At 33.7% G+C, this 24489-nt stretch overlaps 3 protein-coding genes across 4 annotated transcripts; 1 reads left to right on the top strand and 2 right to left on the bottom strand.

Moving 5' to 3' along the window:
- Positions 1-7140: 7140 nt before the first annotated feature.
- Positions 7141-10460, top strand: LOC112018323 (uncharacterized). Its single transcript, XM_024050837.2, has 7 exons — positions 7141-7498; positions 7625-7735; positions 8030-8098; positions 8655-8786; positions 9609-9686; positions 9768-9893; positions 9975-10460. Exons 1-7 carry the CDS (start codon positions 7292-7294, stop codon positions 10161-10163), a joined length of 912 nt encoding a protein of 303 aa, XP_023906605.1. The 5' UTR covers positions 7141-7291; the 3' UTR covers positions 10164-10460.
- A 269-nt stretch (positions 10461-10729) lies between these two features.
- Positions 10730-15691, bottom strand: LOC112018322 (probable protein arginine N-methyltransferase 1). Of its 2 annotated transcripts, XM_024050835.2 has the most exons (9): positions 15361-15691; positions 14353-14363; positions 14049-14204; positions 13837-13900; positions 13605-13747; positions 12350-12437; positions 12036-12151; positions 11739-11889; positions 10730-11188 (listed from the first exon to the last, which is right to left on the bottom strand). In XM_024050835.2, exons 1-9 carry the CDS (start codon positions 15608-15610, stop codon positions 10983-10985), a joined length of 1185 nt encoding a protein of 394 aa, XP_023906603.1. In that variant the 5' UTR covers positions 15611-15691; the 3' UTR covers positions 10730-10982. The 2 variants fall into 2 exon arrangements, with proteins under 2 accessions (XP_023906603.1, XP_023906604.1); XM_024050836.2 differs by lacking the exon at positions 14353-14363 and having other exon boundaries at positions 15361-15516.
- A 1924-nt stretch (positions 15692-17615) lies between these two features.
- Positions 17616-20537, bottom strand: LOC112018315 (receptor-like protein EIX2). The gene is made up of 3 exons (XM_024050828.1): positions 17900-20537; positions 17734-17819; positions 17616-17633 (listed from the first exon to the last, which is right to left on the bottom strand). Exons 1-3 carry the CDS (start codon positions 20535-20537, stop codon positions 17616-17618), a joined length of 2742 nt encoding a protein of 913 aa, XP_023906596.1.
- Between the last annotated feature and the right edge of the window lie 3952 nt (positions 20538-24489).

Raw genomic sequence — 24489 nt, 5'->3', positions numbered from 1 at the left:
ATTGAACTACAACTCTTAAGGCTAAATCTCTGATAATAAAGCATTAAACTTGTTCAAATGAACAAAAACTTAAGTGTTGTTTGAAGCAGTTTAAACATTTGTGAAATAACAATCAAGTGTATGTATTAGAACTATTTCAGAACTAGGCAAAGATAAGTGTAAAAAATAACTAACAAAAAAACACAGTTTCTCAAGTGCTAGCCTTTGAAAATCTTAAGCTATTTTGAAACTTATGAAAAAAAAAAGAGCTATTTTGTATTCGTACCCTTTATTTCTAATGCCATTTTATCTATCCTTTACCCACCAAAAAAAAAAAAATTAAAGCCTAACTTCTTTAGTAACTATAATTATGCAAGTGCGATATACTGCTTAATTAATATAGATTATAAAATAAATTGAAATCTTATTTCAACCATAAAATCAAATGTAAAAGGAAAAGTTTATTTATGTTAATGATTCATGTTTTTATAATATATCATATATGTGACAATTTTCAAGTATTCCCTAATGCTTGTCCTTTAAGCCGAAGCAATCACCAAAATATAAAACTATTTTTTCCTCAAAAGCTCAAAAAGATAATTCAATTAAAAAAAATGACAAGAACAAAAGAACCATTTGCTAAAAAACTGCTAATAAAATATTGATTGTAAAAGTTATAAAGTTAATAGTAAAAGTTGCAAGGCAATTTGCTACAGTAGCGACTTCAGGAATTTTTTCCAGGGTGTTCCTAATTTTTTTTTTTTTTTTTTTAGTTGAAAGATCCAAAGCCATCATCAAGGAGATGAAGATGAATTTTGCACAAGAGATAAATCTTGGGTACGTGATTTTCTTATCAAATATTTGTCCATAATTCTTGCAAAAGAATAAACAATAAACTATAAGTTCATTTGAAATATAAAATTATTAATTATTGTTATTTAGTTGTTTCATTTATTTGTTTGTCCTTTATAAACTATAATTTGTTATATTATTGTATCATTAATTATAAAATTATTAATTGTTATTTAACCTAACATAATTTAATTTATTTATCTTTTATAATATGTTGGTTAATTAAATTATTAATTATTGTTTATTAGTTGCTTCCCTTAATTAATTATTGATTAATTAAATTATTATTTATTAGTTGCACTAGCACAATATTTACTTTCCCCAATTCAAATACCTCACCCGGCCCCATGTGCCATGTGCCCATCCACCTCTACCGCACTCAACAAACAATGATAAGACAATTAATTGTATCTCACCAAATCTCACCAATACCAACAGATAAAGCCAAAAAGAAAAAGTCAAGAACAGGGCCAAAATGTAATAAAGTTAAAGCTAAGCCAAGCCAATCATAGTTGTTCAAAAGAATCAAATAAAATATTAAAGTTAAATTGTTAAAGTCTTAAAGAATAAAGAGAGAGAGAGAGATACTCATTCATTTCATTTCAGATTTCACTTTCATTTTCATTTTTCAGAGAGAGAGAGAGAGAGAGAGAGAGAGAGAAAGAGAGAGAAGTTATGATATACCTTGAGGTTGAGGTTGAGGGAGCACTGGAGTAAGCCGAGCAACGAGTGACGAGCGATGGAGTGAGTGACGAGCGATGGAGTGAGCGACGTGATCGATTGGCGATCTCCGATCCAATCCAATGAGCGATCTCTGATGCCCGAATCCCGATGCGATGTGCTCTGGACTGCAGCTCGTGTTGTGTTGGCTGACCGATCTTCGATGCGGCGATGCCCGATCTGTCTGTTGGCTTGGATTGCAGCGTTGGTTGTGTTGCTCTGTTGATGTTTTTTTCTTTAGGTTTGCTTTAGTGATTTTTGATTTAGTGATTTGAGGTTTTTGATTTAGTGATTTGCAGCGTATATTGGGTTTTGGTTTTTTTTTTTTTTTTTTTTAGAATCTGTGGGTTTGCTTTACCTGTTTACCATATGTTGGGTTGTGTTTTTTTTGTTTAGATTGGGTTTGCTTTACATTTAGGATTGATGTTGGGCTTTTTTGTGGGCTGTTACAAATTTTTTTTTTTTAAAAAAAATTTTAGTAAAAAAATTTTTTGGGCTTTTTTTTTTTTTTTTTGTGCTTGAAAGTAGAACAAATAATTTTTTTTAAAAATTTTATTTGAGGGTGTTCCTCAATTTTTTTTAAAGGGTAAACAAATAAAAAAAAATTTAATTATTATATATATATATATATATTTTTTTTTTTTTTCAAGTCAGGTTGTTTCTAGGAACACCCTAAATCCAACGTGGTGTCACCATTGATCCGCTAGTATATCCATTTGGCACAACCACAATTTTTAAGGCCAATATTTTATTATATTAGTATGTGACGTAATTCATAATGAACTGGGCGGTTTAAGAATAATGTAACTTAAGGATACATGTAGTAGGTAATTAAGTACTTTTCTTTTTAGAAGTGTTTTAGTTGTGGTGTTTTGATAACATAAAAATTGCAATATAAATGGAATTTAGTTAAGATATTCATTTAGTGAAACCATAATTTCTAGGCCTCAAGTTTTGATTGTGCAAATTATAGATTAATTACAAAGTTTATGTAAAATATAAAATGAGAATAAATTTTGCAAGTACGTGATGTAAAACCCATGTTTTACCCCTCTAATCTCAACATGACACATCATCTTATCACATATTTAAGATAAGTACAACCACACCTACTCAATTCTAATACCCATATATAAATTCAACAAAATTTGGAGTTTATTTAGATATTATTAGGTGTGGTAAGATGTATTGATTTTTAAGTAAAATGCTTATGGGTATTCTCTTATTGGATGGTGTAAAATATAAGTTTTAGACCCCATCCTTACCAAATTCAAACTCATAAAAATATATATTTTATAAAACATTATCAAAACTGAGATAATAATTAGTGAGCATCTTAAAACTTTAAATTAACTATTGAAATATAACATAAATTGAGCCACTAAATGCAAAACAACTTTTATTATATTAATACAAAATTATGATAAATAAATGATTAAAATAAAATTAATATAGTTTTAGCTAAAGTAAATTATCCCAACAATTAATAAGATAATTCAGTTTCACGATTAATGAGAGTTACACTTGTCATATAGAGTAGATAATTCATTGGCACAACAACTTTTAGTACCAAACTTTTGACCATGTAATGCACGGTTTAAATTAAAATTATATGTAATTAAATCAAAAAAATAGTTAGAGTCATATGACAAAAACATATTAATTAATTTCATGGCGTATAATACTGTTGAGGTCTAAAAAGTTACAATGCTGTACCAAGGCCCAAAATGGCACAGCAAGTTGAACTCTATAGAAAAAATAAAAGGCTTGAGCTCATAATAAGGAAAAAAGGATTTAAAGCCCAAGACCCATGAATAGATAGGCCTTAGGGCCCATGAAACGAAGGGAAGAAAGAAGAAAACTCAGCTTGCCAAGATCAGAAAATCAATATGGAATCCAGTGATAAGAGCTGGGTCGGGATACCCAAGGACTACCAGGAGCTTGGGGTCCTCGTATGTGTAGCAAAGATAGGATGAGATTAAGACAACTTAAAAGAAGTGCCAGGAAATACAAGAAAGGAAGGACATATACGACCTTATCAGCCACCCAATGATGCAGAAAGGAATTGGAAAGCTTGAAGACTAACAATTCATGAACAAATGGCTGGTACCTCGAGAAGCCCAGAAAGAAGAACCATGAAGGGAAGTAGCTGGGAGAACTTTCAACCTGGCAGGGATGGAATCGGCAGCCAAAAAGCTGAGTCTAAAAATGTGAGAAAACCTTGAAGGAAGAGAGATTAGAAGTCAGCTCTCTAAGGACGCCCTAGAACGGAAAGTCAGGAAGAGGCTTTTTGGGGAGAAAGCACCAAAAGAAGCAAAATATGAGAAACAAGGAAGGGGCTAGCCACCAAAGTTGCTAGCACAACATTGGCTTTGGTACCCAGGGGAGCAGAGGAGGGGAATCAATGGTACTCTGGAACCTTAAGATGACACTATAAAAGGAGAAGCATCCAACAGTGAAGGGGTATTCAGTAATAGTGAATCAGAATAGAATCATTGAGAAAACTCTGTCAAAAACTCAAAGAAAGTAGTAAAAGAAAGGAAAATATCGCCTGGTAATCTCAAACAGCCACTATAGAACATACTTGGATTCAAAAGGATTCAAACTTTGCAAGTCTTAGAGGCTTAGAGAGCCATCTAAGTCTGTAATTTTTGAGCTTATTTGAACCTTATAACACGTCTTAGTGTGTTTTAAGGATCCTTAACAATTATTCAGTGTCTTTTGCTTACACATTGTTCCTTTATTGTTTATTGTTGTTCCATGCATATATTTCTTGCTTGTTAGTATGTATGCATTGTAGGATTCTTACTCTGTGCACCACTTAGTTTGTAATTAGTCTATTTAGTTGCGGTGAACCAAGCACAATCCCTTAAAACAACAACTAAAAGGTTCAGGGTCCTTGCTTCTACTTGGTCTTGGACCTTGTCCAAAAAGGGACCCTCACAAATACATACACACATACATACATACATACATACATATATATATATATATATATATATTATGCCATTTCATGTAAGCATGATGTATAATGGGTAATCTTTATCATATTAAAATGTATTGGAAATTTGTAATGAAGTTTCATGTAGAGTAAATTATTATTATTATTATTTTTTGAGAATAATGTAGAGTAAATTATTGATAATTAATGATAATATAATTTACTCTAGGTAAATCATCTCAATAATTAATGAGAATATTTTTTTTGAAATTCATGGTGTTAGAATTTCAGTTATTTTTTTAAAAAGAAGAGTAACAAAATTTTAGTTGAAGTAGAAATCTTTAATTTTTATAATTTATAACTTCAATTTTTTTTGTTAGAGTAAACTAAAAGAGTAAAGGTCTATGAGGGTCTTTTTTTGAACAGTACCCAGACCCAAGTAGAAACAAGGATCATGTGCCCTTTACTTGTTGTTTGGTGGATTGGGCTTGCGTAGCTAAATGGGGGCTGATTACGAACTAAGTTGTGCGCAAGTCACATAAATCTCCTTAAAGCAAAAATGCGATTCCTGTTAAGTAATAAAATACCATTATAAGTGTTTTAGTGTCATAAAATGACCTTTTACTCTTACGAAATAAGTAAAATAAATATTCATAATATTTACAATGAGAAGGAGATTGAAATAGAGTATTTGAAACTTATCTTTTATTGTTTGAACATTTAAAAGAATTCATTCACTTGGTACCCCGAGTGTAATATCATGGTACCCTAGTCATGATGTCGTGGTTCCTAGGGGTATTAGGCCTGTAAGAACCCATAATACTGGTTCTCTGAACTATACGATCTTTCTCCATGCTTATTATGCAATAGAGTTTTGTCATTTCGCTTTACCTCTATAGGTCCTACATAAGAACACACTATACAATACACATATCTTTAAATAAATGTTACTTTCTTAGATTAGGATGTACATTTTAATACATATACATATATGTAAATGAATTTCATAAGAATGATTCAGTCATGAGGATCTTGGCCCCAATTCTCACAGACTTAGTGCTTTTGCACAAGACTTGTGGGATTTAGAACTTAAGTCCAAGTGTTTTTGCTTTGGCATTGCCTTCCAAGATAGTTAGGTGAGAAGGATTTTGTGGGAGAAAGTGATATCTGATGTGTGCATGTTTTTGGCATATGTTTCTTTGGAGACTAAGTGATATTTCGAATAATTTCAAGGATATGGGATGAATTCCTATTCCTTGGCTCTCTCTTTGTTTTGTCCCTTTTTTCTTTCTCATTCCTTGCTAGGCTTTTAAAGCTCTAAGAATATATGTTTTGAACTTCTGAACTCTTCCCCCTTAATCCCCATTTTTCTCTCCACCCTTCTGCTACGCCTTAGTGTTCCTTTTATAATAGACATGGTCTGGTACCCCGAGCGAGGACATCCTTGGTCTACTGGGTAAAACCATGTCCTCTGGAATCTAAAAATGTGCTTTGGGCAGATGTTTAGCTTATTTAGGCAATTATAACTTAAAAGGGGCATTTGACTTTAGCTATAAATGAAAGATTCCTTCTTGGAAAGTCAAATGAGTAGATGGGCTGCTCAATGTACTTGATGATAGCTTTAGTTGAAAAAGACAATTGAGAGGAAATTGTGGGGAGGTGTCATGCGCATGGGGGAATTGAGTTTTCCATTGGTTCATGCATTCCAAGCAAATATATGAACTAAGGGAAAGTTTCGGGATCCTCCTTTCACCAGAAATCACTTCCCTACTGACCAAACCATTCCTCCCTTACTATCCACTCGGGATCCCACGGGCTTAGAACATGGGTTACAAAGATAATAACTGGTTTTTGCTAAATTTTTAATGGCTTTTTTGCTAGAAATCTGAACATATATAGGACCTTGATGTTGATTCTTCTTGCTGCATATCCTCTGACCTGACCGAGATCCTTGCTATATGTCCTCTGGTCTGATCGAGATCCTTGGTGGATGTCCTTTAGCCTAACCAAGTCTAGGTCCTTTTTCTTATTATTGTTATTATTATTATTTCTTTCTTTTTCCTTCTTTTTGGAACTTTGGGCCTTCATAACTTGGGCCATCTTTTGTTAAGGCCCATGATCTTTCTTTACTATTCATGGAATGAACTTTCTTGTGAAATTTTTGTTATCAACAAGGTCATAGAAATTAATATACCATAAATTGTCTTAATAATTAATACGTAGAATATGATAAGATTTTAATTTATAATGTTTGTTCCATTGGTTTTTGGTGTAAATAGAAAATTTTCATTCAACTACAAAAAGACCTTATCCTATGATTTTGCAACTTTATTTTTTTTGGATGGACTGTAATTTTGCCAATTTAAACTCACACTTTAAAATGACAAAATTTAAAATGCAATTTTTTTCTTAAGGAAAAAAAATGGTTAATTTGTCACAAAGACAAGGAGAGGAGACCTCTTTGGACTTTCTCCAACGTATTTAATGGGAAAGCCTACCGAGACTTCTTAAAAGCCCCAAGACGTGTTCTCTCGCACCCTATTGGCTAAAACCAGAGGACCCACCACCCTCAGCTCTAAACAGCCAATCAGAATTGAACAAACAGCAAATTTTTTTTTTGGGGTCCCTCACTCTGTACATAAGTAGCTAAACGTAAACTTTGGTGAACATTTCACAACTAAAGATCAGATCAGCATTAATTTGGTGCATCCATATATAAATTTTTGTTGGCCAAGTGTTTGATAAAAGTACTTGTTTTCTTCAAATTCTAAAGAGACGCAGACACAGAGAAAGTGTGCGATGGGGAAAATAAAGTCTCTGTTTTTCATTGTAGTGTCTATGTTACTAGTCTCAGCATGGATACCAGTCTCCAATGGTTCCAAGAAAGTAGTGGCGAGTGCTAGAAAGGAAGACATTCCGTACATCAAATGCCAGGTCTGTGAAAAGCTCGCAGCACAGTTGTACCACCAGGTTCAGAAGAAGCAAGCTGAGATCGATCCCAAGAAGGTAACTTTATTGTATTTTTTTTCATCTGGGTTGCTAAATTTTAAGAATTGAGTATGTGGATTTTTGTTCATTGCATTGAATTTGATTTTGTGGTTTTGTTGTGTTGTTGTGTATTTGGGAGGTCAGATCTCAGAGTATCAAATAATTGAGATAACGGAGAATGTTTGTAATCTGAAGAAAGCTGAAGCGGATTGGATTTTACTGATAGATATAGTGGAACAAGGGAATAAGTTGAAGGTAAGAATAATTTATTATCTGGGTTTGTTTTTAGAGCAGTTTGAAAGTTTGTGTTTTTACTTGGATTTATTAGTTATTGCTTTGGATCTTTGTGCATCTAGTTTGGCAAGAGTGTGTTTTTCATCAATGGAACTAATGGGGTTTGATTGTCTGGTAGGATTTTAGATTGTTTTGTAATTTCTTGACGATAATTCAAGTTTATATTGATGCATTCTACTAACTTTTGTGGGCTAAAAACTTCGTTTTGATTCTCAATGCCTTGAATTGCTAACTTTTTTTTTCGTCTCTTTTCAGCTGGTGGAACAAGAATCAGAAGGACAATGCAATTCAGAGTGCAAGACAATTGAGCGAGCTTGCCAAGAGGTGAGACTTTAGTACTGCACTTGGTGTGTACATTGTTTGATGTATTGGCAATCTGGTTGCTAATTATGTGAATTGTTACTGGTCATTCGCAATGAATTCTATTCTCTATCCCTCTTTTTTATTTAAAGAAGTAGCTAGATTATGGACAAAATGGAAAATATCTCCTGTTTTCCATTTTTTGTTGATTGAGAATTATGAATGGTATAGGAGAGATCCTATGTCAACCTTTTCTATTGATAGAGAATTATGAATGGTGCAAGAGAGATCCTATGGTCAAACTAATGGAAATTTTGGCACCAAGTTGTTTGCCCCTGTGATGGCTCAGGTGGTGCAAGGGTGGAGTGGAGTTTGCTGTTGGGTTTAGGTTAGGTCCCAGGGTCAGATACTTCCAAGCAAAACTAAAAGCAATGTTTACCAATCTGTTAATTTACTGTATGCCTTTAGATTGTGTCACCTCGTAGATAAAATATTATCTATGGTTTTTAGCCCTTCCAAATTATCAGACAAACCCCAATTCTGGATTTGTTATAATTATTGCTACTTGGGGATTTTGCAGGTCATGGGGTATTCTGATACTGATGTTGCCGAATATCTATACACATCTAAGCCTCAAATTGATTCATTGGTTAACTTTTTATGCAAAGACCTCACTAAAGCATGCAGTACCAAGCCACCTCCAGTTCCTAAGGTAATTGCATTCTGAACTAATACATTAGGTGATTTGTTTATGCCTTTCTGAGGAGCATTCTCTGTTAAATAATGCAACATGGATCAATCTTTGTGCTTTTCTTTTCCATCTAATCACATGATTTCATTATTCTATTGCTGTCATGATTTTATGTCTTCAAGATTTGTTGGCTTGGAGGTTTTGGAAAATTGCAGATCATCTTGGAATCTATAGTATATAATATAAATTAAGCCAGCACATTCTGATTCTTACTACTTAGGAAAGTTTGCTTGCACTATTTTTACACCAATATATTTGACATGGCAGTAGTGCCATTAATTTAATTTCTACATATTCATGAATGCATGGTATGGAGCAACAGTACTGCCATCCTAATTCCAAGATGCATTACCCGTATCATTAATTTGTGGTCTAACCAGGTCATAAGTATTATTGTGAAGGAAGAGGATAACTTTTTAGTAAAAAATTTCCAGTAATAATGCGTTTGTACTTGATTACAGAAAATGATGCAAGAGTCCAAATGAAGTCCTCCATAGACAGAGCATATCTTTTGCATCAACGTATAGCTAATCATTTTTTGTCCACTTGTTATTATAAATTTTAATTTTTCAGCATCTTCATATTTGCCTATCTGCGTCACATATGTACAAGCTCATTGTATCCAGCGTTCACATTGCTTGGATACATCAATGTCTCGTCATGAACATCAAAAATTTCTCCCTATGATTACATATTTCATCCACTTTTCCATTACATAATTGATCAAAGTACTAGATGGTTAAATTTTGTACTGTGCTAAATTATCTTCTTCCTGTTGTCCAGGATAGGACTCCTGGAGAACCTTTTGTGCCCAAGTCATCCAAAGAGGCTGAGATGGAAAAGATAATGAAATCTATGGAGGTGATTATTTATCATTGCTTAAGACAACGTGCTTTCTTTATATGTTGTATTTGGCTCATATTCTGCTTTTCTGTGCTTCAGGGTATGCCAGGAGCTCCCAGCATGAAAATGTACTCGAGAGATGATTTGATGAACATGAATAATTTTGGTGGTGATGAAGAAGAAGAAGAAGATGATGACGAGGAGGCACATTTCCCCTCAAATTTGGTACTACGAAAATTTCATCTTTAATTATAGTTTCTACTAAAATATATTATGGTCATCATTGAAAGTAATCCTTTCAAACAGGGCAAAGTTCTGAGGCAGAAAGAGAGTACAAAAGGCGATTGGAAACAGAAGATCACCACAGGAATCACACATGCAAGGGACTCGTTAAAGAAACATGCATACAAAGTCTCCAACCGGGTAAGGCAGTGGTGGAAAGGAAAGAAGACAGCAGGTTCAAAGAATTTGAAGAACAGCAAGTCAGATCTTTAGCTCCTCACTAATCGCACCATTATAAGAAGAAGAGTGAGGAATTGCACGATTTTGCTCATTGTATCAATATCATTTATTAGGCAATACAAAACACACAAATTTTACACTCGGAAGAAGAAATGAAAGCCTATCTTGTTGACCTTTTTGCTTTAGTTCGTCACTTTTGACAATGTCGGTTCTTTTTCACTGGAGGGAGAGAACATTTCCTAGCATAATTGTTAATGTCTGGAGCAGAATTATGTCAGTGGAATGACCGTGATCTTGCAGATTTGTTAAAATATATGATTTAGCTTGAAAGTGACCCAAGTCTAATTTTTTTTTTTTTTTTTCTTTTCTCATTAACTGACGTACATAACAACATTGTTGCATCCAGATCATTTTACAAGCTTTTTAAGTACTAGAATTGCAGCAACTTTAAGCATTTTCCTCAAGGAAACTGTCCACAAATATCTAGGGTTGTCCACCTAAAATGCACAGCCTAAGCTTAAACGAAACTCCACAAAAAATAAAATTTTACAGAGCTATCTTCATAATGCTTTACTCCTATAGGGAAAATGACATGCACATTGATGAAAAAAAAGTGACTGGCTAATATAAATCATTTTTCAAAATTTTAGCATTACACAGCAAAATATTATGCCATCAAATCATGAGAAAGAATAATCTGATAAGTTACAGCCTGAAAACCAGCCAGTTTGTGGCTCATTTTTCAGTTACAAATTCTAGGCAGCTTTTAGATAGTTTGATGTGCAGCAACCTTGAGCACAACACTTTGGATTTCGCCCAATAATGGAAAGCATTGGCATCACACGCAGAGCTTTAGCGCATCTTATAGTGCTGAGTTTTTGAAACCATGCAACGCCGACCATTCAATGAATATTTGAGCATTATATCGACATCACGGGGATTTTTCTTGTTTTGTGCCACAGCCAAGCTCCCAACTATTGCCTCACCTTCGCATATGGTCAGCACATCTTCCAGGTACAGGACTGTTTGCTTCCAATGAGTAACCCTCGATCTTGGCCCTGCATGATATTCCAAATTTATCAGCAACCTATTGAATAATAATTAACCATGCCAGTATTAGTGAAGACAGCAACAGCCTGGCTTGGTCAAACACCCTTGCATTTATAATACTAAAGACAGACACAGACCAAAAAAGTGCAAAAAGTTGCCCCAATTAAACCACAAGTTTTGACACTCAGTGTAATTACGGTTAAAAGAGCAATAGATGCCAACTAATGACACCAAGAGTCCAAACAGACACCAGTTAAACAAACGCCTCCAGAAGTGGGCTAATGACCTTCCAATCTAGAAAATTCTTACTTGTACCATGAATATAAATTCAAATTGACTCCATGAATTTAGAGAATCTTATTAGAACAATACTGTGGCCACCAGTATTTTTGGGGCATGACTAAATTCCATGAAGACATCATGTTACATCTCAGGCAAAAAGACATGCTTCCTTTTCCCTTTCAAACCCAAGCATTCACTAAATCTACCAAAAAACAAAACTTAATCCAGACAATAAAATTAACAAAAGAGAAGCAGAAAAACATCAAAGAAATCAACCTGTGGAGAAGCCTGTCAACTTGTGACACTTGGTAAATGATACATCAAAATAGGCTACAAGAGCGTGAATGTAGTCATCACGTTCTGCCACAAGCTTGAAAGGAGCTGTGAAGGAAGCATCCCCAGGGGCCATCTTGGAGATATCCATTGTCTGAAAAAAGGGAAGAAAATCAGCTTACATTAGCCAAAGAGAAAAGTTACATTTTGTAGTGGCCAATCAAACAGCAACAATGAAAAGCAAACCAAATATGCCACAAAACAAAATATATTAATTGATATGTTTGTGAGTATCTTCACCTTTAGTAACTGGCAGTTAGTAACAATTTGGTTCTGGTCAACTGTGTCAACAAGAGGCTCCATCAACGCTTGCTTCTTGATGCAGCTCATGTCAAAGCCATATACATTATTCCAGACTGGAGAATGAAAATCAAGGGGAAAAAGGGAAGAATAAAGATATTACACCGCATCATCATGGAAAAAAAAAATTTGCATTTCAAATTCCCACAACTGAAATAGATGCGAGTTCACAGGCTCCTGTACTACCCAGGCATAAAAAGGATCCTAAAACAATATTCATCTGCTTCATATAAGCAAAAGGTTAATTGTCTCACATTCAATCTTGTCATCTTTGTACTCAGCATCCTCAATGGCTGTCAAGTATAGGGAAGTTTTGTCAGGTAGCACAACTCCATCATCAACCTGGGTAAACAAAAAATAATTGAGATAAAAAAATTAACATTATCGATTTAAACAAGCTATAGCATGATTGAATGGCAGCACAAACTGTTAACAAGAAAAGGAAAACAACAAAAACCATTGCACATTGAAGTTTGAAAAAATTATCAGCATATAACAATTTGCAGCATAACCAAAAGACAACCATGCTGGTACAGACACAAATATAGCAATGAAAGGGATCAAAAAGATATTTTAACGCAATGAATTAAGGGTTCTGAAACTATGTTTACAGTCCGCCATGTACTGTATGCAACATGTAAAAGAGGAGCTAGACAAACTCTACTGTAACACTATGGGGGATGTTTGTATGTTATGCCTGTAATGAAAGAAGTCCTCAGAAATTATAACTAAATATGATGCACATTTATCAATGTCTTGGGAAGGAAATTTTCAGCCTGGTATACAAGCAAGCATGAAAGAACAAGACTAGCCCTGCACCCTACTACCTTGGAAAACTTAGGTTAAAAAAAAATAAGGCAAACTTTCAGGAACTAAATGCATATTTTTCCATGGAAGTTTCCCAGTATGAAGTATGAGAATATAATAAATAATTCCTCTCATGGCTCTCTCCATTATAGTTTTCTTTGCACAAATCAATGAATGACATAAATCTAAAGAACACCAGTGATTCCCTAATTCAATTTAAGTTCCAAAGCCACTATAACTCCAAGATTCCCACATATGCTTCAAAATGGCATGCATATTATATGTAAGAAAAATGATGTTGACTGTGGGATCGTACTGGATATTGACTTGAGCTTGTAAAAAGCACCCACATTGGCTTATTGCTATAACAAACAGAAGAAAAATGGTTCAAGTGTTCAACTTTTTAAAGCAATTTAGAACCAGTAAGGATATTTTACAAAGTCACATATTAGAACAAATTATTTCCAGAATATCTACAGAATAATATGATTATAATTGGGCTAAGAACCTTATAGCTCAACTGGCACCTCTTGGTGTTTCCAACGTAGACATCCAAGGTTTGAATACTGCCACCCCCAACTATCAGATCATATATGTGTGTGTGTGTGTGTGTGGCATTAATGAGTCACCAGCATAAGATCAACTATTTTTAGATCTAGAAATAGAGAAAATTTGAAACGTAAATGGAAGGTGGAAACTTACAAGCCATTTGTCACGAGCATGCAGGACAGTATTTAACATATTCTCAAACAATAAGAAGTAACCCATCCATTCGGAAATAATTATATCCACTTTAGCAACTGGAAGATCAATTTCTTCGATCTTCCCCTTCAAAACAGTTATAACTGTAATGATAAAATCATAAATTAGTAAATGTATAAAGCAGCAACTACAAAAGCAAATACTGAGATGGATAAAAAAAAAATCACATCACCATTAGAAAATCCATTTGCTTCAACAATCTCTTTTGCCATGTCAGCCATATGGGAGCACTCAACCTAGGAAATGGAAAAGTTTTAGAATAACATGATAATTAGCAGATATGACCAAGTTACACAACGAAATAAGAACAGATACAACATATTTTTACAGATTAGTTGGCCAAGATTTACATAAATATTTAAACAAAAATAATAGAGAGCATACCGCATAAACATGTGCAGCACCAGCTTTGGCACAAAATAGGGACAAAATTCCAGTACCAGCCCCCACATCAAGAACTACTTTATCCTTAAATAGAAATTTATTCTGATAAATAACATTTTGATATGTCTTAGTTCTCACAACATCCTTCAACATTTCCTGCAATGCAAGATAATAACAGATCGAGTCAAAGATATTTGCAATATAATGTTACAATAATAAAATCTTTTGATAATTTGATAGTTGGGGAAGGGGGGATGTAACAATAAAAATCTAACAATCCATCATCGATGTTGAATTCACTTACTTCATGAATACCTGCAAATACACACAAAACTAACATAAGCCTCTACAAGATGCATCACCAATGAAGGGGGTGGGAAGAGAGAGAGAGAGAGAGAGAGAGCATAAATCCATTCTCGAACCCAATTGTCCATGTACAGGATTGCTAGGAGCAACTATATACTACAACTCCCACTAATAGAATTCAGGCATTAACACAATCCCAATATACAACATAGACACATTTAAGCAAAAACAAGCTCAAAGAAGAAAAGTCATTATTTTTCTGAACAATAAAGAAGAAAAGTTATTACTTTTAGAAGGTGAAGTCATTTAAGAACTCTCCAATATGAAGTTAATACATCAATGCTTCATCACTCACTTTGAACAAAACAAAAACTTCTACTCAACCACACCAAACAAAGTTTATACTTAAGACAAGCCCAATGTACCAAATTAAGCAAAAACAAGCACCAACAAGAACATCCATATTATATATTCCCTTTCCCATGAATTAAAAAAAAAAAAGTACATTTACAATGTGAAGTCAATTAAGAACTCTCCAACTATAAAGCTACTACTACACAGTGCTTCATTACTCGCTTTGAACAAAACAAAAAATTTTCTTTGATTGGTAATTTACACACACACACACACACGCTCCAGTTGAGCTAGAGCTCATTGGCAAAAAAACAAAAACTTGCACTAAACTACACAAAACAAACAAACTTTGTAAGTAACTTGATTCAAAGCTCTAAACTTTGCACAAAGCATAAAACATCCCCCCCGTCCCCCAAAAAAATATTTATCTTTTCCCTCAACTTTCCTATTATCCAAGCGGAGAGCTAAGTAGCTAACACACTAATACAAACAAATTTCTCAAAATAAATAAAACCCAGAAATCATTGAACCAAACTTTTATCAAAGATTCAATCTTTTCTTTCTTTCTCTTATATACAAAAGAAAAAAATAAGCTATCTTCTAGTATTACTCAACAGAGGTAAAAAGAAAGAAAGAAAGAAAGAGGTTTTACCAAAGTGAGAGTAGGAATCGAAGTAATAGTCGGCACTGGTTTTGTCATCGCCCTCCATCACGTCGTTGGGCTCATCAATGGCCTTGTCGGAGCATTCGGGGTCGCACATGGACTCGTCGAGGTTGTTGGAACACTGGGTGGTCTCCTCCTCCTCCTCGGGGTCCTCGAAGCGGATCTTCGAGTTGTGGGAATGGTGTGAGTGTGAGCTCTGGTTCATGTTGTTGTCGTTGCTGTTCTTTCGGCGACCCATTGCGAGAGAATCAAATTTAGGGCTTTTGTTTGAGGTTTAGGGTTGACACTATTTTTTTTTTCTTTTGTTTTGAGTGGCTTGCTTTAAATGCTTGTGTGAGAAAAAGCACATATTACAATTTTAAATTTAAATGTTTCCAATTAAACCATAAATTTTAGGTGGTATTATTAATGAAAAAAAAAAGTCATTCTAATCCTTTTGTTTAAATCCATTATTAATCATCCTTAAGGCTTCTAATCAATACTGTTTTAAAACTAAATTTTCTTTTAGAAAAAAAATATAAATGTTGTTGTATAAACATAATTATTAGGTGCTCTCAAATTATGATACTCTCAAAGAGAGTACTTAATAGTATGGTCCAAACCATGGGTTTAAAACCAAACATGACATCGATAAACTCTTCTTCCAAATAAAAATTTATTCTCAACCAAACCTCTCCTTCGAAGACCAAGGCCCTCTTTTTTCTCTCAAATCAAATTCATTCCTTCTCGGATTAAATCAAATGCCCTTCTTCATCCCTCCCTAAACTCATTGCAAGAAGAATACCACATCACCTGTTTCAAGAGAATGATTTTTTTGGTTTTAGACCTATAGACCATACAACACCGTTTGGACAATACAATAATATATAAGCACGTGAATTCCAAAACTAACACTAATTATTCATACTCTCTATGTTAAGCTAACTCCTAATATATATATATATATATATATATATATAAGCATATGCTTTGGCAAGGCATTTTAGAGTCGGAATTTGAGAAATGAGATTTAGCTATGTTTTGTTTTAGCATCACTCAAAATTTAGTTCTCAAAACTCTAACCCCATATCTCATATCCTATTCTCTATTTTTCTCTTAACTCACTGAACAATGTATCTGACTCAAATCTTGGGTTTAGTTTTCAGCTTAAAAACTCAACACAAAAATTGTGGAGCCAACATGTCTATTTATTTAGAGCAGTAATAGTACTTCTGTTATCATAACCCACGATAATTTATCTCTCCCCACTCCTCTTACATTTTTCTCTTTGAAACACTCCATTTCCTTTTTCATTTCTTTCTCTCTCATGCATTGGAAGTAAGAACCTAACCCAAACCCAGCTTATAAACACAGAGATTTCTCATGTACATACACTTCAGCAAGAACAGTCCTACCCTAAACCTACTTCAAAAAATTTTTAAATCTTAGGAGGTCATGGTGCCCTTGAACTACACGTAGTTCTATCCCTAATTAGCTAAATAAACAATGGATGGTGTTTGTTACACACAACTTATTCCACATAACTGTACACAAACGTGCATTTTGCATTGAAATTGTGATTTCAAGTCACGATTTTCAATTTGGAGTTTGTGACTTGACAATTTCAATGCAATATATGTATGAGCGTCAATACAGTTATGTGTGTCACTGTGTGTGTAAGAGTTATTTCCCCATAAACAATTATGTCATGAAGTCTATCATGCATTTGATATAGACACTATTTTATTGACTTATTATATACTAAGGGTTTGTTTGGATATTATTTATTGCTGAAAACTAAAAACAAAAAATACTGTAGTAAAATAATTTTTAAATGTGTGAATAGTGCCGTGGGACCCAATTTTAACTTAAAATTTGCTGAATTTTGTACTTGTGAGTCTCGTGAATAGTGCACAGGACCCACAGAAAAAACACAGACACACTAACTTACAATTTTCAGCAACATCCAAACTCACACTAATACGAGAAAAAAAAAAATATTCATAGAATTAGTGAATTACTGCTGAATATATTTTGAACCCCAACTAGCCTATTCAAACGAAACCAGATCATTAATCCAATATAAAACAAATAATTTGTTGATGGCAATTTCAGCTTTTGCCAAGAACACACAAAATTTTGTATATCTGTATATATAAAAGCGTGCACGCACACGATATTGGAATTTGGAAGTCTAAAATTGTGTGATATCCCAAGCTTTGCACCACATCATGAGTTCATAAGCAAATAAAAAGCACATAATATCAAAGGCCGGAGATCTCCTACAAGGTTAAACAACAGCAATTAGTTTGCAAAATCAAAATCAATCCAAGAGAAGAAATATATTGAAACATATAACTAGTTTGAAATTTTTTCGCAAACCTTTAGTGAAGTTGTGATAGCCTCTAGCTGTGAAACATCTTTAACAATGTTGTAGTATGCACTATTATTGTCACGTACAACCAATCCTTTAGGTTGATCAACATTAGGAAATATGCATGTCTCCAAGAACGGTTCAATATTAAAGAGACACAGACTCCCCAAAAACCAGCAGCGAATCCAAACCCTGAACCAACATAAAGACACTTCCAGAATTCGTCTCGATCTCCTTGATGGTTTTTACTTCCTCCATCGCGATCTTCTTGATGGTTTTTACTGCCTCCAACGATGGATGTTTGATCTTCTGGGCAGTTTTCTATAAGTGGAGGTCCACAAAGTCCAGCATTACCCATGAATTTGCTAGGGTCGAAGGACTGGAGTTGAGTGCCTGTTGGAATTCTTCCCGATAATTTATTATAGGACAGGTCAAGATAGCCCAAATAATGTAAGCCAACCATGCTAGCAGGTAATGAACCAGAAAACCGATTTCTCGACAAATCCAAAGATTCCAATTGTTCCAACTTACCAATGTTTTTAGGGATTATTCCAGTCAACATGTTTCCTGATAAATTCAATGCTTTCAATTCTATGAGGCTGGATATCCCCTCTGGAATATTTCCGGTCAATTTGTTGTTTGCAAGATCAATGCTCCTCATTTCTCCAAAATTCTTTCCATAATCATACACATTTCCTTTCCAACCAACAATTGTATGGACACTATTGTCACTATAACTTCCATAATCAGTAAAAAAACTATATTCAGGGCCATTCCAAATGAAGTACTTGTTAGTCATAACATCTGAAATGTTGTGAGCCATGGCAGTTAAATTATCGAGGCACTGTGGAATGGTTCCAGATATACTATTTTGAGATAGGTCCAAATATCTAATATGGAGTAGCAAACAAAGTTGTGACCCTATGCTTCCACAGAATTTGTTGGATCTAAGGCTAAGAATGATCAATGAGGAAATTGTTTCCCCTATCCAAGCTGGTATACTCCCAGATAATTTATTCTTTTCCAAGAGCATAAATCTCAACAAAGTGCAATTCTGCAAGGACAAAGGCAATTCCCCTGACAAGCTATTGTTGCCTAAGTCCAATGCTATAAGCCGTATTAAAGAACCCATAGAGCGTGGAATTTTCCCAAACAAATTATTGTGAGCCAAATTCAAAATTTCAAGTTCTTGCCAATGCATGAAACAATCAGGGATCCTTTCAGATAGATTGTTCCTTGAGAGGTCAAGGTGCATCATACCCCCAGTCTTTGAGCATATAAATAAATTTAACCCCAAAAACTTGTTTTTGGAGAGATTTAGTGAGGACAAATTAGAAGAAATCACTGGTAGTGGGCCTTCAAATCTGTTTGAGCTGAAATCTAGTATGGCAAGGTCTGAAAATATACTTGATACATTTGGCAATCTACCCTTGATTTGGTTTTGAGACAAATTTAAATAATTTAACTTAAAAGGCATGTCCCAGAACCAAGTAGGGATGGTATTTGAAATTTTAGTATTGGAGAGATCAAGGAAGATAAGGTTTCTTTGAGTTTTAATCCAATTTGGGAAATTAGGACCCAAATTGCAAGATCTCAAATATAAGTCAATCAATTGAAATGGGGGAACCCAATCAAAGCTGAAATTTAAAGTAAAAGAATTGGAAGATAATCCTAAACCATACAAATTGGGGAAATTTGAAAGTACGGCTTCAGAGATAACGTCTTCCAACATATTTGAACGGATATCCAAATACTCTAACTTATATAGGCTTCCTATTCTTCCTCCCAAAGTCCCATTAAATTTATTGTTAGAGATGTCTAACTCTCTTAAAGATGGAAATATGGCAAAATTAGGCATTGGCCCCGTAATTTGATTCTTGCCTAAATGTAAGCTCTCTAGTGAATCTTTTGCACATCCTTGCAAGTTGTGGAAGAAGTCAAGAACTTGTCCATTGAGATTGTTCGACGACAAGTACAATTCATGTAAAGTACATATATCACCAAGGGATTTTGGAATGCCACCTTCAAGTTGATTATCATTAAGAAAGAGTTGCTCTAAAGACTTCATGTTACCGAAAATATTCGGAATTGAACCTTTTAACTGATTTGAAGAAAGATCGACAAAAACAAGGTTGGTACTAGAATTCAACCAGAGGAATATCAAAGAGTTGATGCAAGGGTTGTAAGCGAGATCGAGATAAGTAAGGGATTTAGAGGAATTGATATGCAAAAGAGAAGAGGGAGTGATCAAAGGAAGAGAACAATTAGATAGCCATAACTCTGATAGCTTAGGGAGACCACTAACAACTTTCAGCCAATCATTGGCTACACTAAGATTTAAATTACTTAGTTCAAGGTGTTCTATTGAAACAAGATGAGAAAGCCATTCGAGATTTTGGACAGGTTCCAAATTATTCCAACTGAGATCAAGATATTGCAAGTGCGAAAATTTACCCAGTTGAAATGGAATTGGCCCACTTAGATTGGCACTATGTAGAATAAGGTACTTTAAGTTACTGAGTGAACTGGTGAACTTTGGAATTTCGCTATTATTAAAATCATTGCCACTAAGATCCAAATAACTCAAATGATGCAACTCAATCAATGAAGGACTAATCTTACCTCGTAACCCGCAAGAATCAAGATGAAGCTCGAGTACATGGCCAGTTTGGTTGTTACACTGAACTCTCTCCCAACTGCAACAATTTTTCTTTGCATCTTCACTCCCCCATGAAGAGAGCAAATTGTTGTCATCAATAAGGCTTTCTTTGAACTCAAGGAGTGCTTGTCTCTCCCTCTCTATGCACCACATGTTATTGTCTCCAACCCTTGTAATGACTCCAAGGGCTGGTTTCAAGTGTAGTAAAAAAATAAAAATTGCGGACAGAAGTTTATGAGACCTTTTACCCATAATCAATGTCATGCTCAATGATACAAACAATTAAAATGAAGATAAAGATGAATCCTGAGCACAACTAGAGCAATCAATGTTGCAAGTTTGATTTTGTTTTCTGAGCTCTCACAACACCCCTAGGCCCTAGCATCAATTATTTATAAGTGCGGTTTTCCTGTTTTTTATTTTTTTAATATTAAATTTGTTGTGTAAATGCATGCAAAGGGAACATGACTACGCTGATAATGCAGTCAAAAAAGGTTTGACACATATTTAATTTTTAGACTCGAAAGAAAAATCAAAGCTCATAACGCGCGAAATAAAGGTGTAGAATCTTTGAATGACATATAGTCTTTTCTTTTTCTTTTTTTCGCTTTATTTTTTGGCTGAAAAATGGGTTTGTAAGTATGGTTATTGTCCTTGCACCACTTAAACCCCCACTTAGCATTAGGGTTTTGAATCACTTGCGCACTAATAAAACTTGTTATTATTCAAATTCATAATTTTTAAACTTGCAGTTGTAAGTGTAATGGGTTATAAAAGCTTTCTACTATGTCACTTCTCCATATGGCTTTAGGAACTAACCAATATTAATAATCACAAGATAAGTTTTATTTATTAAACACTTTCTACCCCCACAAAACAGACACACACACATAAATATAACATGTTCTTCTAATGGCTAATGACATCCACTCATTAGCCAAAATCATCTAAATTACCGAGTATAATGAGTTAGAGACTTCCTTTAAACAAGTTCAAACAATTTAAAAAAAAAAAATATTCTATGGAATGAGAGTTTAAATTACATGACATCATAAGCACTCTGGAATGGATACAATTACCCCTTAACCATGGAGTATTGATTTCTATTGATTTAAATCAAATGTTGATTTCAAATTAATTCATGCACTTTGTGATCAAACAGTAGAACATAAAAAAAGAAAAATGCTAAGCCAAAAAAGAATTTGTTTAGACATAATTTTTTGGCAAAATTACAAATTGCACACTTTAACTTTGTCTAAAATTCAATTCAGTTCACTAATTTCATTTTCATCCAATTCAGTCTTCTAACTTTCAACATTGTTCAATTCAGTCCTCTCATTAATCACCATCAAAATTGAGCCATTCAGAACCCCAAAACAATATAGTTTTGTATTGAATAAAGTTAAAAATTGGAGAATATTTATTTCAAATAAATTGAGCCAATACAATAGGAAGAACTAAAAGAGTTCCACGTCATGAACTATGTATTATGTACAAATGCTTTGGGCTTGTTGTCCTGTCACTCCCATGTATGGTCCTGTCAAATATTTAATTGTACTTGCCCATTAAAAATGAATTTTTGAAGAATAGAATTTTTGGTGGAGAATAGGATGCTTTAAAAGTTGGGGTTTTGTTGGAAAACAATTGGTTCATGGTTTATCTTGGTTATATGGTTCATTCGGGAGAGAGCAAGCTTCAAGAAAGAATGAATGGTCTTATCAATACATAAATGTGTAACTTCCTAGGAATTTTAATTACGCTTATATTCATTATTGTCGAAATTGGGTTCAAGCTTCCCCAGCCCCTAGAGGGAACTCTAATAAGAAAGTTGAATATTTAATAAAAATGAATGAATTTTTTTGTTATCTCTTCGTTAATTTAAGAATAAGGACCATTTTTTAGTATATAAAAAAAAAAAGAATAAGGACCATTTTCAAGGTCTCTAACCAATCATTCATGATTGGATAGACCATTGATGAAAATAATATCCAAATACCAAACTCGCTTTTGACATAACCTTCACAAAGTAAAGGAAGTTCTTGGGAAGATCAAAGAAATAAACTCCTCTTCCTCGGTAAAGAATTCTTGGAAGAATTCTAAACCCACTCTTTTAAAAAAATGCATGTAGTACTTTAGTGTTTCTTTGAGGCAAAATAGAATCAACTTGAATTTGGGCTAGCTGTTTGAAATCTTAGTGAAATATTAGATTGGTTATATCATTTTTGCTTTTTGTGAAAATAAACTAAAACAATCTAGTTTTGTATTGAACAAAGTCAAAAATTAATAGCGCAATTTTGACAGTGACTAAAAAGGGGGGGATTGAATTGAACAAAAATTAAAGTTAGAAAGCTGAATTGAATGAAAGTGGAATTAGATGACTAAATTGAATTCTAGATAAAATTAGAGGGTACAATTTGCAATTTAGCCTATTTTATTTTGTTTTGTTTTAAAGCAACTATGATTGGTAGATCATTCCAAGATAAGTTATGGCCCATTGGAGAGGAGTTGGATACATTATAAAAAGCATCATAAACTTTCTAAATAAATAAATAAAGGAGAGGGTGGGGGTCTTGACACTTCATTGCGTACATGGACATAATTTGTTTAGTAAGTGGAATTCCTATAAAAAATAGGGGGGAAAAGAAAAAATGAAGAAGAAGTGGAAGATATTTTGAAGAAGAAAAAGATGTTCCAAAGACATTATTTTATGAAATATTTTTAAAAACTTTTTATGAGAAAAAAAAAAAAACCCCAGATATTAATGTTAGTTTTATTTTTTTTATATTTCATATGAAAGTGATATAAGTTAAAAAAAAAATTCATTAACAAATGCCCTAACCGGACCTGTTTAACATTGATATTCAATTTTGGCTTCAAGCAACAACCAAAAAACAAAAAAGAAGCGTTGCCTTTTGAGTTTTCTTTTTTTAATTTATTTAAAAGAAATGGGTAAGCATGACACCTTTTTGATTTACTTTATGTTTTTTGGACCAGACCTATAACGTGTAAGAAAATTTGAAATATTGTATTGTTTATACAAAGTAGAAATTGCATACACATTACACATTAAGGGGTCTAGCCTGAGAGTGGTTAAGATGCTTTTATGATAATGTTCAAGTAAGGAAGTCACATAAATTGTCCCCTAACTATTTTTTAATTTTTTAACGAGATTCGTACAAGAGAGAGCAATAAATTACCGTGGCTTGACATTCTTATAGACTTATGGTGGGTATTCTTATTCTAGACTAACCTTTATTTATTTATTTTTGGCGTAAATACACTTTTGGTCCCTACATTTTGGGCCATTTTTTGATTTGGTCTTTAAACTGATTTTGCTCCTAAGTTAGTCCCTGAAATCAGAAAACTGATTCTATTTTGGTCCTTGCCGTCAACCCCCTAACAGAAAAATCTGATGTGGCAAACGAAGTGCCTTGTTGGCACATTAAATGCTAATGTGGCTATTAAAATAATAATAAAATATTTTATTTGGCATTTTTTAAATGCCACATTAGCATTTTAATTTTTTTGAAAAGCCACCTTAGAAAATTTTAAAACAAATTAAAGAAAAACCTTAAATTTAATTAAATTTTTTTTTTCCATAATGTTGTTCATGTTCTTCAGCTTCAACTTGTTCTTCATGTTCTTCACAAACCAAACCCGGCAACCAAGACCTCAAACCCATTACAAGAACACAAACCCAACAACCAAGAACTCAAATCACAAGAACACAAACCAAGAACTCACCCATCACAAGAACACGAATCTAGAAACCAAGAACTCAAATCACAGTAACACCAACCTAGCTACCAAGAACTCAAACCCATATCAGAAGAACACAAATGAAAAAAAGAAAAAATTAAATTAAATACTAACTAGAAATATTCTTCATGTTCTTCCCAAGTACAAGAAGCAACCAAACCAATCTCTAGCAAAGCCCAAATCCAAACCCAGCAACCAAATCCAATCTCCATCAAATCTAGAAAAACAAAAAATAAATCCAAGAAACCAAACCATAAATAAACCTGAGAAACAAACCCATAAACACAGTAATTAACCCAATCTCCAGTAACCCATAAACCCAAAAACTTTCTTGGGAAACAAACAC

This window comes from Quercus suber, unplaced genomic scaffold, assembly GCF_002906115.3.
Source record: "Quercus suber isolate HL8 unplaced genomic scaffold, Cork oak 2.0 scaffold_161, whole genome shotgun sequence".
NCBI lineage: Eukaryota > Viridiplantae > Streptophyta > Magnoliopsida > Fagales > Fagaceae > Quercus > Quercus suber.
The sequence above is the reverse complement of the archived record's forward strand: the minus strand, read 5'-3'. Positions and strand labels throughout refer to the sequence as shown.